Source organism: Triplophysa rosa, linkage group LG12 (genome assembly GCF_024868665.1).
Source record: "Triplophysa rosa linkage group LG12, Trosa_1v2, whole genome shotgun sequence".
NCBI lineage: Eukaryota > Metazoa > Chordata > Actinopteri > Cypriniformes > Nemacheilidae > Triplophysa > Triplophysa rosa.
This window is the reverse complement of record NC_079901.1, coordinates 18,504,925-18,520,551: the sequence shown is the minus strand read 5'-3', so window position 1 is coordinate 18,520,551 and position 15,627 is coordinate 18,504,925. Positions and strand designations below refer to the sequence as shown.

The window sequence follows — 15,627 nt, the reverse complement described above, 5'->3', positions numbered from 1 at the left end:
CTACTAAAACTACTTCCACCAGGCTGTAGTGTTGAGCAAGATTACAGAGTTCACCTAAGAAAGGAAAATTATGTCATTCATATCATTTACTTACCCTCTTATCATATCAAACCTGTATTCTGCAGAATACAACAGAAGATATTTTGAAGAATGTTGGTAACTGAACAATGGCGGTTACGATTCGCTTCTATTCTATGGACACAATGCAAGCAATGCAAGTCAATGGGTACCGCCATTGTTCGGTTACCAACATTCACAAAATATGTTCTTTTGTGTTCTGCATAAGAAAGAAAGTCATAAAGGTTTGAAATGACAAGTGGGTGAGTAAATGATGGAATTTCATTTTGGGGTGAACTGTCAATTGTATTTGAACCTTAGACAGACTCATTAGGAATCAAAAACTGGCCTATCAAAAACAAGAGTTGTGCTTGATCATAGTTTTTATTTTTAGTTTGAGTACAGTTTTCGTATGTTTATTTCAGCTTCCACATATTTTCAAACTGCAATTCCAACCCATGCATACATCAAACCACACCCTTACTCTTTCTGTGTACTTATCAGGTGTGCAAAGTTTAAGTACACAAGTCTATTATACAACAAAAATAAAGCTCCACCCCTTTAGCCACCCAAAAAAACTTCCCCAGATTCTCAAGTTGCAAACAGTCTTGTTCATCTAGACAGATATAAGGCCCTGTTTCTGTCTGTCTATTATACTGTATGTAAAACATTTATCAAAACAAACAAATCCATTATTAAAGTGGCACACCCAAAGACTCCCTCTTATAAAAGGTAACACTTGTTTATGATCCCTTAAAAAAAGACAAACTCTAAATGTCATTTTCAAAAACCATGCAAAGTACAGTAACGTTTCATCACAATGCACCATTTTCAAAGAATGGATTCATAATATACAGTGGATAGGCTATTCTATATATCCATCAGCTATTTAAAGGTTTATTAATTCAGTATAAGAACGATAGATCTGTCATTTATTAGGCACAAAGTCAGCCTCATGGCTTGTTACTAAGCGGGGAATGTGCAGAGTACGCCGCGCCTCGATGGTGGATGGTGTCTGCTACAATACATCTGAAGCAAGACACAGCTTCCACTCTCACATGATGTCTAGGCCACTTGTTTAGACCCATGGTGTACCCTATCTATCATCCTGCTATCTTTACGGGGCTTTGGTAGCCACACATTCTGACTTTACAGCCTCCACCAGGAAGCTGAGCTCATTGCACAAGGTCTCATGCCGATAGGCCATACGGATCTGTGCCACGTTTGTCCTGCGGATATCATTTCCTTCCGGTCCGTCCTCTAGATAATTCTCCCCCAGGAAGTGCTTCTTCTCCTGCAAGGCGAAATCGACTTGTCAGCTACACTAAACATGGCTTTCAATAATAAAAAGAAAACAAAGAGGAGCAGTTTATGTACCTGATGAGACAGACCACTCTGAAGGACGCTGTTTCTGGCGATCTCACACACATCACATGTACTCAGCTTCCACAGTTGTGCTGCTATGGCATATTCCTCCATTAGGGCCTCCTACAGGTACACAAAAAACACGTGATCCGACTGCTCTGCCGAAATGGATTAAAGGGACAGTTCACCCTAAATACAAAATTCTGTCAATATTTACTCACTCTCAAGTTGTTCCAAATCTGTATAGAGTACCTTGTTCCCATGAACACAGAGAAAGATATTTGGAAGAATGCTTGTAACCAAACAGTTCTTGGCCACCATTGACTACCATAGTAGGACAAATGACAACGATAGTCAAAAATGCCCCAGAACTGTTTGCTTTCCTAAATCCTTCGAAATATCTTCTTTTGTGTTTAACAGAACAAGGAAATTTATAAAACAAATTTTCCTACTTGAGGGTGAGTAAATGAAGACAGAATTTTCCTTTTTGGGTGATCTGTTACTTTGTTGCTTCTGTAAAAACTTTGTTGCTATGCTCATTCAGCTACCTTTGTGTAGTGGAATTGCATTGGGTCGTCGGTGGAGAGAGACACACACAGGCCCTTGTGCAAAAACTCCCTCAGTGGATTCTTAGAATACTCCAGGAACAGACTGTTGTTACTGAGCGGTGACATGGCAATTGGCACCTGGGCCAAGTAATACAGGTATTGCAGCACAGGACTCTGTTTGGAGACATTTAATAAACAAAAAAACATGAAACAACTTGGACACTGAGGAAATGTGAGTTGTGCACACATGACAGCAGTTATCAGACAGCTACAAGGTTTATTTCACGAGTTCACCTCGCAGATATTAAAGTGGGGCGGATAGTATGCGTATTTGGCGTGCTGTCCCGGGCAGAGGGCTCAGAGATCGGGAGGAATCATTATCTGCCCGTACCCAGAGCGTTCCCCCCGTTATGCTGAGGTAAAAACGGGCTGATGGTGAGGAGTGGGGGTGGAGGAGGGATGCTGTGAAAATGTAGAGAGAATGAAGGTAAGACAGTCTATTTGTAGGGGTTTTCTCCTGAGTTGATAGGATGGTCGGTGTGATTGTTAATAGAAAGCCAGCCGGGTTAATTATCCGCACATGCTCCTCCAGAAATTTGTTAATAAAACATCATGTCTCTCAAATATATATAAATACAAATAGCATGTGTGGTTTAATGTGTTTACAGCTGGTCTTAAACACTGACCTTCTTCAGGTTGAGTCCGTGAGAGATGTTGTCAGCAGTGAGGAAGGCAGACACCAGATGGGTGATCGATCCTGCCTCACCACAATGAGGTCTGAACTGGAAAGTATTAAGACCACGTTCTCTACAAAATAGCAAACATTCACATGGTTTGACGTTTTAATCATAAAAGCCTCGAAAGAACGTTAACAATTAAATCAGAGGATGATTTTTATAGTGACCTACTTGCGTAAGTTGTTGAGGACCATGATGTTGGCATACATGTGAAACAGGTAATAGGTGTATGGTGGGTTTTCCTCTGTGGTCCACTCTTCGGGTTTTGGACTCTTATAGGTGAATATGTGATCGCTGTGTTTGGATTCATCATCCACACTGTCGAACCCTGTCACCTGCAGGAAAACGCTCATTTAAATGAACACACACCCTTTTACCACAAACGTTTTAGGCTACCACATTGTGCTACAATTAGATTAGCGTTTCATTTACATAAAAAACGATCAGGCTTTTAAAATATTTTCTTATATTTTCTTTTTTTTCTTTATGGGTTATTTCACTATTGCCTGGTTTCACAGACAAGGCTTAAGGCTAATCCCAGACTAAAATGAATGTTTGAGCAATCTTAACTGAAAATAACTCACCTTAAAATATCTTAAAGGATGTCAGCGCCATTGTTTTGTCTCAAGACGCACACCAGTAAATTAACTATGGGTTAGTCCGCGCTTAAGCTAAACCCTGACTGTGAAACCAGGCCATTATGTCATATAACAAGCTAATTGTTCATAGGAGTGTTGTTTGTGATTTTACTTAAAGCCGGTCCTCAAATAAAAGCTTTTAATGGCACTGTAGATGAATAGATATTAAATTCTGTTAAATCTGCTCTGACTGGTTTGCCAACTTAATACAAAACTGTTGTTGTACTGCACTTACGTGTTTTAGGAAGACGTGTGTTTCTTTGTGCTCCTGAGGGTTAACGGTGGCCTGAAATAGTGGAAGGAAGATGTTCTCTAGCATCTTGGCAAAGTTAGGGATCAGCTTCTTTGCTCGGAAAATGTCACTGAAAAGCAAAACGTTGCATTTTGTATTGCTGAATGTAAGTTAGAGTAACATACAAATGTGACCAAATGGAACAACAGAAGATACTGTGAAGAACATTGGTAACAACAACATTGGCCCCAGTTGACCTCCATTGTATGGACCGGAAACTACAAAGACATTTCTCAAAATAACTTCTTTTAGTCATATACAGATTTTGAATGGCATGAGGGTGAATAAACAATGACAGACATTTTGTTTTTGGGTGAACTGTCCCTTTAAACCTAGCAAACAGGATGTAGAGTGGTATTCCCAAAACCGTTCCAACAGGGCCATCCCAAGCATGGGGCGGGGTCAAGTGTGAGTTAGAAGACGTGGGGCCCTACCTGGCTGTCTTAATATCAAATCTTGTATAAGATATGATAAGTGCTGATAGTGAGTAAAATATCCTGTATCAGAGAACTAAATACAGAGAACAAAATGCGCGTTTTTAGATTTTTTTGATCACGCATATTCTCACTTGTTTCTGTGAAGGACCAGACACATTTGCAGCTCACTCTTTCCGCACAGTAGGCTACAGCACTCATTCTACTCCGCTGTACAAAGGAGCGTGAACAGTACTTACATAGCGCAGATAATTATTTAGAATAAACTCATACTCCAATAAAACAACTAAAACACTTAAATAAATTCAAGATTTCTATTTTTTTATTATTATTATATATATGTTTTTCATTTCCCTTGGCGCGGGGCCCCTTAGAGAGCGGAGCACTGCCCAAAAATTCTGAATTTATGGTATGTTGAGTTCATGAATACTGGAACCTACTAGATCCTGGGCACTTGTATGATCCATCTCATGTTAGGTGAGTGCAACTTATGCTTAATAAACCATTTAGACAAGCTCCCCCACTCTTCAGGAGATCGGCCATATATGGAGAGACGGGGTTCTGCATGTTGGTATTTGCTGTCCTCCATATCACGAGCAACCTCCTGCACAGAATAAAGACCATCTGATGTTAGGCCGTTTTGCTTGCTGAACAGGTTTTATATGCTCACTAATACAATGTATGTTTTGGTTTATGCTAATTCTTACCTTGATGATGCGTGCAAAATATTCTCCACCAATGTAGTTATCACCTTTGAGGTAGATCTCTCGGAGCTCATTTGCACCCACTGGGTTGTATTTGGAATTAAACTTGTCAAACCGATGAAACGTATGTCTGCCCTGAAACAAACAAAAAAATTTTTTGTTTGCTGTGTGATCTGATAACTTATTTATGTCTCAAGTATATTTCAGAGATTGTCTGTAAAACGTACAGCGTGTACATCCAGCGAGTCCACTGTCAGGTTATACGGGTCCATTTTCAGACTGTCAAACACTTGCTTGAGGGTCATCTTCTTTCCATTCTTCTCCATCACCACCCGCTCCGCATCTGTTTTATAAGTGTCCTTGATAAACTTCAGAAGGTGTTTCTGGTTCATGCAGGCAGCAGCATGAATGTGGGTATCAACCTGAATGTTCACAAATACGTGAAAATTAGTGGTCATCTGAAAACAAAATCAACGTTGACACCAATCGAAGACCTGGAATACCTTTCTGACATTGTAGAAATCTCTGTGAGGAACGCTTTTCAGTTCCTTTAACTCTGCCATCTCGTTCAGCATTTCGTGAAGATAGAACTTGGACATCAGGAAGTTAAGCCTTCTGTGACAATATGTCTTCCTAAGAGAAAAAAGTCATGTCTTGTCGCATTATTATCTGCATTGTTTTTTCGTGAATGCTTTTTGTTTTGATGGTTATCATTTCAAACATTAAAACATTTATCCACAATGACAAAAATTTTTTTTTAACTCACGTTGGCCCATCTGCGATCATGGCGAGGACGTGGCTCATGTCGATAGCAAAGGTTTCCAGATCAGGATATGGCAAACTTTGCGGCTTGGTCTGTTTTAAAGCATCTTCATTGTCGTAGACATGTACGATTCCATCCTTCATCTTTAGGATGTAGTTCAGATTCTGTGGTATGTCTTCCATACTGTAAGGATCCTCTCCCTCACTTGGACAGGGGCAGATATCTGTTGCCACAGTTTAAAACAGCTGTTGATTTCCTTCTCAATGCTGATTAATACATTTTTATATCCTGATATAAACAGAAACATGGCTGGACCGTTACACCGTGTCTACACCGGACGCGACCTGCGCGACAGGACACGACACTCGGGCTTGTTCACATGGAATTGCTGCATCGCGCCGCGCCGCATCCAGTGTGGACAAAATTGTAAATTATAATGGGTTCTAATGCGTTCTATTGTCTCTTGTCGCATCGCGCCGCGCTGTGTTCGGTGTAGACACGGTGTTACAGTATCACCTTCCCAATCCAAATAAACACCCTAAAAGAGTTTCAACTTCAAGAGAAGCTGAATATTTAATTCATAAGTCAATAAAACTGGCTAAAATAAATACACCATAGAAAGCTCCTGCAACCCTGTGTGGGAACATGACCCGAATTGAACCATCTCTGCCCTAGGCTCTTTAGGAATGAAGCCAGTAATCTGACAGGTTTATGACACACAGAGGTTGGTATTATTATTCTTTTAAAGGTACATGATGCCAACAATGACATACCTGGCAGCACTTCATCCTCCTCACTCCATTTCTCATTATTGGCACTCCTCAGAAATCTGGTGATGGTTCTAGGAATGCGGTGATACGCCAGCCGTGAGTATTTCTCTCTGATGAAGAGTGCTGTTAGCAGAGTTTTAGCTGCTTGCTCATAATCCTCCACTGTTATCTGGTATAATCATAGATTTATTTATTAGTGGATGTGCATTTATGGTTATTAATCTTTTACAGAATATTCAGGCAGAATAAAAATGCATGAACATGAACAATGTTATCTATAATTGAATTTTAATGTCTGTGTAAGTGTAACAGTTGTGTACCACTTGTATTGATTTATTATAAAAGATAACGTTAACATTTTATATACATCCACATTTTATATTTTGTATATAAGCTCTGTACATAGTATATTCAAGCTTCATTCATGATTATTTCAACACTGATCATTGTATCATACAGACAATGCTCTTTGTTACATTTGGGTTTATGTACTACCATATTCAAAGTATTCTACTCTGAAACATCACCTGATCTCTACTGGTCATGCAAATCCTAAGTGCCACAGTAACTGTTTAAACCAATGGTTAGGTCAGACTTAACAGGACCATTCATATCAAAAATAAAAATAAACTATACATATTGGTTATATACAGTATATTAGTCCCAACGAACGATAACGTTTATCTAAGGCATGCTGACGTTTCATATTTGAAATACACAACCCATTTGGATTCTGATTGGCTGTCAATATTTTATTGTTCATTAGCTGGAAAATAAAACCTCTCTGAAAGTGATGCCAATAATATCGTTCCTCTGTATTGTTATAATTGTGGCGTGGACTGATCTGCCTTAATAACTGTGATAGAGGAATTTAAGCAACCTTAAAGCTTTTCTATTCTCTATAACCTTTAATTAAAAGGATAATTTACAGAAAATTTATGTTCACACTTGTGCTTTTCCAAACTCGTATGACTTGTTTTCTTATGTGGAACATGAAATGAGATTGCTGCAGAGTGCACAATGTCTGCTACAGTCCCTTATATTGTATGGAATAGAGTCAACGTTCTTAAACATTATTGTGTTCCACAGAAGAAAGAAAGTCATACAGGTGTGAACAACACATTTTTTTTAGGTAAACAATCCCTTTAAAAATAATTCCAATAACAAGAAAACATTCTCGGAAATTCAAGTGCTAATAAATGTAAAACCCATGTTTTTATCTCCTACCCCTGCACAGTAGTCTCCGCTGATAGTGACCCTCTGGAATTCTGGGATGTTGATAGCTACAGTCTCTGCATCTGTTGAAGAGGTCAGCAGAGGTGAAATGATAGACATTGCCCATTCAGAGGCGTTGGGAATCTGTAAGGACACCGAGTGTGAGCGTATCAGCTTGAAACTCTGCTTCCTAGAACGAGCATAAAGAACAAGTAATACATATTGAGTATCACACTGGCACCAGTTCTGCAAACTGCATCATATATGCATCCACTGACCTCTTGACAGACTCCTCTGAATTTTGCTCGGCCAACTCTTTGCGTATTTCCCACTCCTTTGCTTGTTGCAGGCCGATGGGACAGTCCTCGGGAACGGTGAACATGGACAAGGTCTTTTTACTGTCTTCTTCCTTCAGAGCTGAGGCATACACCTTCTCAGCCATGAGACGCACCTTCTCGTCCACCTCGTGGAGCGAGATTTTGGTGAACTGACGCTGCATTTCTGTGGTGAAGGAGTGATGCTGTTACTAAGAATAATTCCAAGAACATTGGTGCTTTTGTCATGAATCATAATCGACAGTTGTCTAGGAACACCTTGTTGTAAACAACTGTACTGTACCTCCAAAATGGGCAAAGAACTAGGGCTGCCATTATTCTGGGCGGCAACGCATTCCATCATCTCAATTCACGCATTGTTTCTTACAGTCAAAAAATTCATGAATTGTCATGAATGTAAAAATATTACGGATGGACATAAAATACAGTCCAAAGACCCAACTGTGCAGAGCAGCTGAGGTAAGTCATGCTAGTTTTGCAACCTCACTGTACAAATCAAGGCGGTAAACATGTCCTCGAGTATCCGTCCACACGGCTCAGGTTTCTGTCTGCATCTCGTGCCTGAGTCTGAATCGGGTATCTGTGCTGAGTGTGAATTAGACCAGCTGAGGTCAGTCAGTGAATTCCCAAAGCGATCAGAGCAGTTGTTATTGTGTACGTCAACTGTACATGATGCAAGAGTTTCTTTATGTTCTTAGAAGGGTATCAAATACTGTTTTAAGATCACGCATAATCATTTACTCGACCTCTTGTTGTTTCAAACCTGTATGACTTTGTTTCTTCCACAGAACACAAAAGAAGATATTCTGAAGAATGTTAGTATTAGTACCCATTCACAGCTATTATGTAAAACAATGAAATTCAATGATGGCAGAATTTTCACTTTTGGGTGAACTATCTCTTTAATGTTTGACCTGAATTTTATAATAAATAGAATGGAAATATTTCATTATTGTTCTTTGGATATGTAAAACCAGGACAACGCAGAAGTTCATTACAACAAATATGCTTAACATTTAACATTTAGCAAGTTTAAATGTAATATGTAGCCCTGATTGTTCCGTTCATAACATCCAAAACAAGTCCAAAACAAACGCCTAACCGTGTATCTGTACTTCTTTTGTCTGGGCAGCGTGACTATTCTATTCTCACATCCTCTGTTTATCACCAACAAGTTGATTGTTGAATGCATGAATTGCAGTTAACTGCACCAGATGTGCTTTCCTGTAGCTCAGTGGTTAGCATGGCGCTAGCAACACTAAGGTCATGGGTTCGTCGATCCCAGGGATTGCACATACTTTGAAACAAATGTGTAGTATAATGCAATGTAAGTCGCTTTGGATAAAAGCATCTGCCAAATGCATAAATGTTTGATAAAACCAACATTACCATCCACCCACATTCTCACAAATAAACCATCTGTGCCATCAAAACCACATTTCACTTTGTACAGCTCTACGTAAAGCTTTGTTGCAGTTTTACCCACATTACCTATTTATGTATTGTCAGATGTTGTTTAGATGAGGCTAAATGGGTCAGACTCTATCTTATAAACAGCTTTCAAAGGCAGACAGATGCGCAAAGTCAAATCCAAGTGTGACAGGCCTCCACGCCTGTTGACATGTAACTGGATATACCACAGCACTGTCAACAGTCTGAAACACTTCGATATAGCTTGACAAGCCAGTCAGATGGATGAATCGAGGTTGCTCTCAGCCCAGCCCATCTAGGAAACCTAGATTCTAGAAGTCTCTCACTGCGTTCTCAGAACATCTGTGTCCTACACGTAGAGCTGAACAAAAACTTCGGGCAACGGCTGCCTCCCAACTCCCAACTCAATAGATGGGAATCTAGACTTTGTGTTGCTTATTTTAAACAAAATCTTGGAATAAAAATGAATTAAATCAAAATACATTCATGTATTATTGAATATTATTTAATGTAGCGAGATAGAAGATAAAAGAGATAGCTTAGATCAAAGTTCTTTTATCATTTATTCATGTCATTTCAAACCTGTATGACTTTCTTTCTTCTGCAGAACACAAAAGAAGATTTTTTGATAAACACATTGGTCTCCCATGACTTGCCATTGTGTTCATATAAATTTTCAAGGACATGAGCGTGAATAAATGATGGCAGAATTTTTATTTTAGGGTGAATTAACCCCTCTTTTCATTTGTTAAATTAACCTTCTCATCCATGCTAATTCTAGTCTCTCTTTCATTTAGGAATCGTGACTTGACCTATCCAAATATTCTCTTTAATATCCAGTCTTTTGAAAGTCACTGACCCCTCAATCCAAATTCCTCGAGAAACCCCATTTTATACAATGTCACAACATATACTTTCTCTCTCTTACCTTCAGCTGCTATTTTTGCCATGGTTCTGTTTTTCTGGATCTCTGTGATTAAACTATTGATTTTCTATGGCTTCAGAACTGTGCTGTGATCACGTCTATGTCGTGCTTGTCTGTGAGGCGGCTTTGGTATTTTTTTGCCTTGAGTTTCCTTCTCCCGCCCTATTTAAAGGTTCTGACAGCATCACGTCAGCACATTACAGAGAGCCCTGACAGGCTGTAAACTGGGGGGATCGAGAACTGTACCAGAGACCAGAGTCCTGCACACGGGTCGGGTGAACCGCTAATATTTGATGTAACGGGTGGAATAATTATTCACGGGTGCGGGTCCAGAATAAAACAGGCGCGGGCGGAATGTGGGTCCAGTAGCCAAGAAGACTATTTCGACTCAATGCAGCTGAGGGAGCTGCTTTTACATGGTCCTGTGCTTATTTGTGTTCACTTCAAGCTCTGTCTGAATAGCTGGTTTCTAATTGCATCGTTGAGCATTGTAGCCAATTGTGCTGCCTGCAACTGATGGACAGCGAGCACTTGAGTCGACTATATGCTCTTATCACAACTTAAATAAACATTTAAGCTCATCATGCTGCTACAGAGCTCTCTGCTCTACCGGTGCTTCAATGTCATGCGCCAATGGGTCTGTGCAACACTGAATGATGTCGCACCAAAACTCTAAAAATATAAATTATTTAATATTCTGTCTGTCACAGACGTGTAACGTTTTGAGCATATGAAATAATCAAATATTAAATCATAAATTTTTTGAGCTTTGGTATATGCAAAAGGTTTTTTTAGTCAAGCACCCCCTTATACTTTTGTTATGTTTTTATGTTTAATGGACTACTTGCACGTAGTCTTCCGCGTTCTCCTCGATGCGACATTTCCGGTAACAGTGTTAAGCGTATCTACATGAGGAGATCATGGTAGATTATTTCTATTTTTAGGGTGGTCACTTCATTAAAACAAAAAATCATGTTTGTGATGTTAACATGCTATAACGTGGCTCTATATGACAGATCTTAAATTAGCAGAAGTTCACCTCCTAATATGTTTTATAAACGTATACTCATCTGCCGAATAATAAAGCCGTTGCACTCCATCGCTTTCCTAAACGCTGTTTCCTAACGGTTTAGTCTTATTCATTATATTTCATACATTTTAACAACAATAAAATGACAGCATACAATGATGTGGATTTTAATTAATTAGACGTTCATTCACATTCCAAAGTATTAAAAAAATAAGAGCATTTTAAAAATAGCACTGTTCAGATAGAGCAGATTTAATGCCAAATAAATACATTAACTGCGCAATTTTTTCCTGGCATTTATCCTTAAACGTTATAACTACACTTTGTTGGGCTTTTGTATGCGCTTCATTACATAAGAGCCAGCCGTTTTACTCAAAATGCATTTAAATGAGCTACCAAAGATGATCAAAATCGATGTCCATCACATAAACAAATTGATAAATAAACGTTTTTTTTTCTTCTCACAGAAATTTGAATAGAAGAGAATAAAACGCATAAAAAATGGAAACAGCTAGCTAGATTAGCAGATTACATAAAAATACATAGATATCGCTAATAGTTAATATTGCTGTTAACACTTTTTCCAACAAGCAGATGAGACCTGTTTAACGGTTTAGTCATGTAACATTCGACATATTCCCTATTTTATTGTATAATGTAATGTGTTTTATTGTATTAGCCCATGTGTTCTTGTAGGCTACCTGATATTAGAAATAATGTTTTGTGGGCATTTTGTGTTAAGTTTTATGGGCATCTGCAGCATGCATTTTCCATATGAAAACAGACATTTTAATAAAAATATAACTAGGTTGTATAAAAAAAGCAAACAGCATGGTTTTTAAAGAAACAATCAAACATTATAAGACAAATAATTAAATTAACAATTACAATTCACTCTTAGGGCCATTTTATCACTACATAGAAAAACAATCCCACAAACGCACAAATTCAATATTAAGCAAATAAACGCTTAACTTAACATTTGTGCTATCCGCCATGCTTATCTCGTTGTCAATAACTCCGCCCCTCACTTCCATTCTGTAGCTGTGATTCTGAAACTGCGGCTGCGGTTCTGCAGCTGGATATATCTGACGAGCTTCGCATTACTGCTTCCCCGGAAGAGGAGTCACTGTGTGCTACATTCAACTACTTTGTGATTTATGTGTGTATTTACAAGCATACGCTAAGTGTGCAAAACTGTATTTTGATTGCATGATTCTTTTCAGTATTTAGAAGCAGTATTATTGCAGGTTTTAATATAATAAGAGTGTGGTACTGCAGTTTGTTTTTTGTAAGGGTATCCAGCACACAAGCAATATTTCATGTACTTTTAGTATGTACTTATGTATAATTCTTGGTTTTAAACAAGGCCTCAGGTAACCCAAATGATATCCCAGGTTACTCTTTTCTAAATCAACATAATTCCAGCATACAGCATGCCACCTCACCGAGTCTCTGAAAAATACACACTGACGCTCAAGCATTGCACAATGCCCACAGAAATAATCTTATATCATAATATCATATATTTTACCATGGCACCTATATCGCTGAAGTTGCACTCGCCTTGTTTTTGCATGACCTTCTAAAGAGTATAGAAGAGCCCAAAGCTTTACAAGGCTTAAAATAAAAATGTTAACAGAGTGGCTTCACAATAATACCTCACTGCTATGGGTGACAATGCCTCAGCACACAGCAACAGCCTTGACGTTCACACATAAAGTGTTTGCTAAAGCAACTACATTACAGAGAAGCATTTTCACTCATCATAGGGGAATTCCAAAAAGAGAGATTATTGGTTTACCTGTGCTTTGAGAAGGTCGGGCTACCACACTGTAAAGTCACGGAAAGTCTAGTTGGTTACGTAATGAAGAATTTCTATCTAAAATCACTTCCGACCTCTTCCGTGTTTGCAGGAAAACAATCGTGAGAAACTGCACTCCACCCAGCGCTGGCTCTACACCTGCCCTTCCTACAAAGCATAACACGTCCACCCCTTGACTCAAATTTCTTTCTGTCTATAAAGAGCAACTCGCTCTTTCTTCCCATTTTGGAGATTACCTAAATATTTACAGTACAGGTCCAGCCCCCTTGGTGTCACATACAGTATACTAGAACTTTTGTTCTGTAGGGTTTGATTAAAGATTCTAGACTCTAATTTCATTAAAATCAAATTAGATCATTAAAATAAACATGCAAACCAACTCTGGGTGTTGAATTGCATGACTTACATCAATGTAAATGCTTTATTTTCATTTTGAAGGTGAACTACTCCTTTAATACGCATCACCAACTGCCACAACTGTCTTTAAGAATTCTAAACTTTCTTGAGGAAGTCGAAACATTTTTTAGAGACTGAACTCACAAAAGCAGGAAACATTATTTTTTGTGTTTAATGTCACTCTTTACGGTCATCAAGACTGAGTTTCATTGCTCTTTCATTGCAATGAGGTTATTTTTAGAAACGTGCACCACTCTTTATCAGCACTTTATGACACAGTTGCAGAGAATGTAAAGTACTAGGTCATGCAACGCTTTTAACCCACTTTGACTTAGCAAGGCTATAACAGACAATTTGTCTACATGTCACATTTGTAAGCATTTTTCTTTGTAATCTGGTCAAGTGGAACTACACACTCGTCTTGTGCGCTGTCGTTTAAAAAAAAGAAGTGACAAACTGACATGACACAGCTGAGTTCTGCAAACCACTTTGATATTAACTGGTGAAGAACACCGTGTTAGACTTACCCCTCCCCAAGGTGGGTGTTGATTGTTGCTTAGACAAGGGGCTTCTCTTCATTTTTGTGTAGATGTAATATGATGATCCCTAGAAAGCTCCACCTGAAAGACTCCAGTAACTGATGGATTCCTTGAAGGAGAAAAAAGTACAGTAATTCTAGTAAAGCAGACATCACTATGATTGCATGTTTGTAAATCTGTCCAGTTATTGTTTCATAAGACTCGAGCTAGCAGCATGGACTATTTACCTCTTTTAGTGTGCTGATAAAAGCTAACTGCCAAAAAACAGGAAAAGGAAATTCTTGATTTCTGACAATGATCACATGCACAAACAGAACATAGACAGTATTTCCTGGTGTGCTTCCTGAATACCCAGAGCATTGTTTTACAGCACATGCATGCTGAATTGCTCCTGGTGTTTTACTAACAATGATACGGTTTACATGAAAGAACCTCAATGCTTTTATTTGTCATGTTGGCTTATCTTCAAGCACACAAACTCTACTTTCAACCACTACTTTTCAAAAAGGAAATGCCTCAACGTTGATCTCTAATCCATTTAATACGCTTTATAAATAAAGATAAACTTTAAATAACAAAAGCTGCATGTAAACGATGCAAGAAAAGCAAAACAATGTACACTGATCAAGACAGGACTAGTAGAGGATGAAGGCATAAGCCATGCAACAGGTTGAGACCTGCATGATATGCCTGAATGTTGCAACTGTGGTTACACAACAGCGAATACATTAGTAAACTAGGTTTTAACGTTATAATAACCTACTCACCTCTGTAGACCGTTTCTCTGCAGTCTTCCCTTCCTTTTTACTGTATGTCCATCCCCTGAGAGACACTGCTGTGTTTAGTGGTGCAGCTCTCTGGGTGTGAAGTTCTGCCTCAAGGCTCTTACAAGCTGCATCTACAAGATAAAACTGTCACAGCACTTAACCCTTTCAGCATTGGTGGCGGGGAGCTTAAAGTCCACTAGAGAGCGCTCTGTAAGAGTCGATATTTGTGGTCCATGTTCCATTAAGAAATACATACTGTATATCTTCTTATTGAATTTGAATTAAATTTAGTCAAGTTACACTAGCGCATAGATAAAAAACAAGTTTATATTCAAAGGGGTATGTTACTTCTCTGGAACTTTCACTGGTTTGCTTATTGTTTACCTTCTACTTTTTGGGCCTTCTATTTAGTCTTCACAGTATTCACAAGACTTTGGTGATAGACCCTAGTTGTGTGAAGAGATCCCAGTAGGGGTTCAATCTTCAGCTGGCTAGCAGGAGCTGCCACTGGCAGGTCACGTGACCCGGCACTCCTGACACTGGCAGGTCACTCGACCCGCCACTTAACAGCTAAACAGAGCCAGAAGATGCGCCGATTTTCACGCGTAATAATAAAAATATTATAATTTCTATACAGAAGAGCTGCGAGAACGCGTGAAAGTCTGCACATCTTCTGGCTCCGTTTAGCTGACAGGACAACTACCACCTGCCAGTTGTTCTCACCGTATTTTGAGCGCTTTAAAACGCAAAACCTCCACACAACATGTTTCTCATGGACAAGAATACATCCATATAAACAAATTCAGAATAAAAAATATTACAATTTTTATACAGAAGAGCTGTGGGAACGCGTGAA

General features: G+C 38.8%; 1 protein-coding gene across 6 annotated transcripts; it reads right to left on the bottom strand.

The window, feature by feature from the left end:
* Positions 1-422: 422 nt before the first annotated feature.
* ampd3b (adenosine monophosphate deaminase 3b) lies at positions 423-14,890 on the bottom strand. 6 transcript variants are annotated; one of them, XM_057347386.1, is made up of 16 exons: positions 14,772-14,890; positions 13,993-14,113; positions 7,802-8,024; positions 7,536-7,713; positions 6,312-6,477; positions 5,542-5,761; positions 5,279-5,408; positions 5,003-5,197; positions 4,779-4,910; positions 4,512-4,675; positions 3,581-3,707; positions 2,879-3,042; positions 2,657-2,777; positions 1,971-2,144; positions 1,435-1,545; positions 423-1,351 (listed from the first exon to the last, which is right to left on the bottom strand). In XM_057347386.1, exons 2-16 carry the CDS (start codon positions 14,042-14,044, stop codon positions 1,175-1,177), a joined length of 2,334 nt encoding a protein of 777 aa, XP_057203369.1. In that variant the 5' UTR covers positions 14,045-14,113; positions 14,772-14,890; the 3' UTR covers positions 423-1,174. The 6 variants fall into 6 exon arrangements, 5 of the variants coding, with proteins under 5 accessions (XP_057203369.1, XP_057203371.1, XP_057203373.1 ...); XM_057347388.1 differs by lacking the exon at positions 14,772-14,890 and adding an exon at positions 14,232-14,317; XM_057347390.1 differs by lacking the exons at positions 13,993-14,113; positions 14,772-14,890 and adding an exon at positions 13,049-13,212.
* Between the last annotated feature and the right edge of the window lie 737 nt (positions 14,891-15,627).

Excerpts from the sequence above, each read along its gene's own strand:
- ampd3b (XM_057347386.1), bottom strand. The coding sequence starts at position 14,044 with ATGAAGAGAAGCCCCTTGTCTAAGCAACAATCAACACCCACCTTGGGG. Across the intron at positions 7,714-7,801 it reads TCAGAGGAGTCTGTCAAGAG|GAAGCAGAGTTTCAAGCTGA; the intron begins GTCAGTGGATGC and ends TGCTCGTTCTAG. Across the intron at positions 4,676-4,778 it reads ATTTTGCACGCATCATCAAG|GAGGTTGCTCGTGATATGGA; the intron begins GTAAGAATTAGC and ends TATTCTGTGCAG.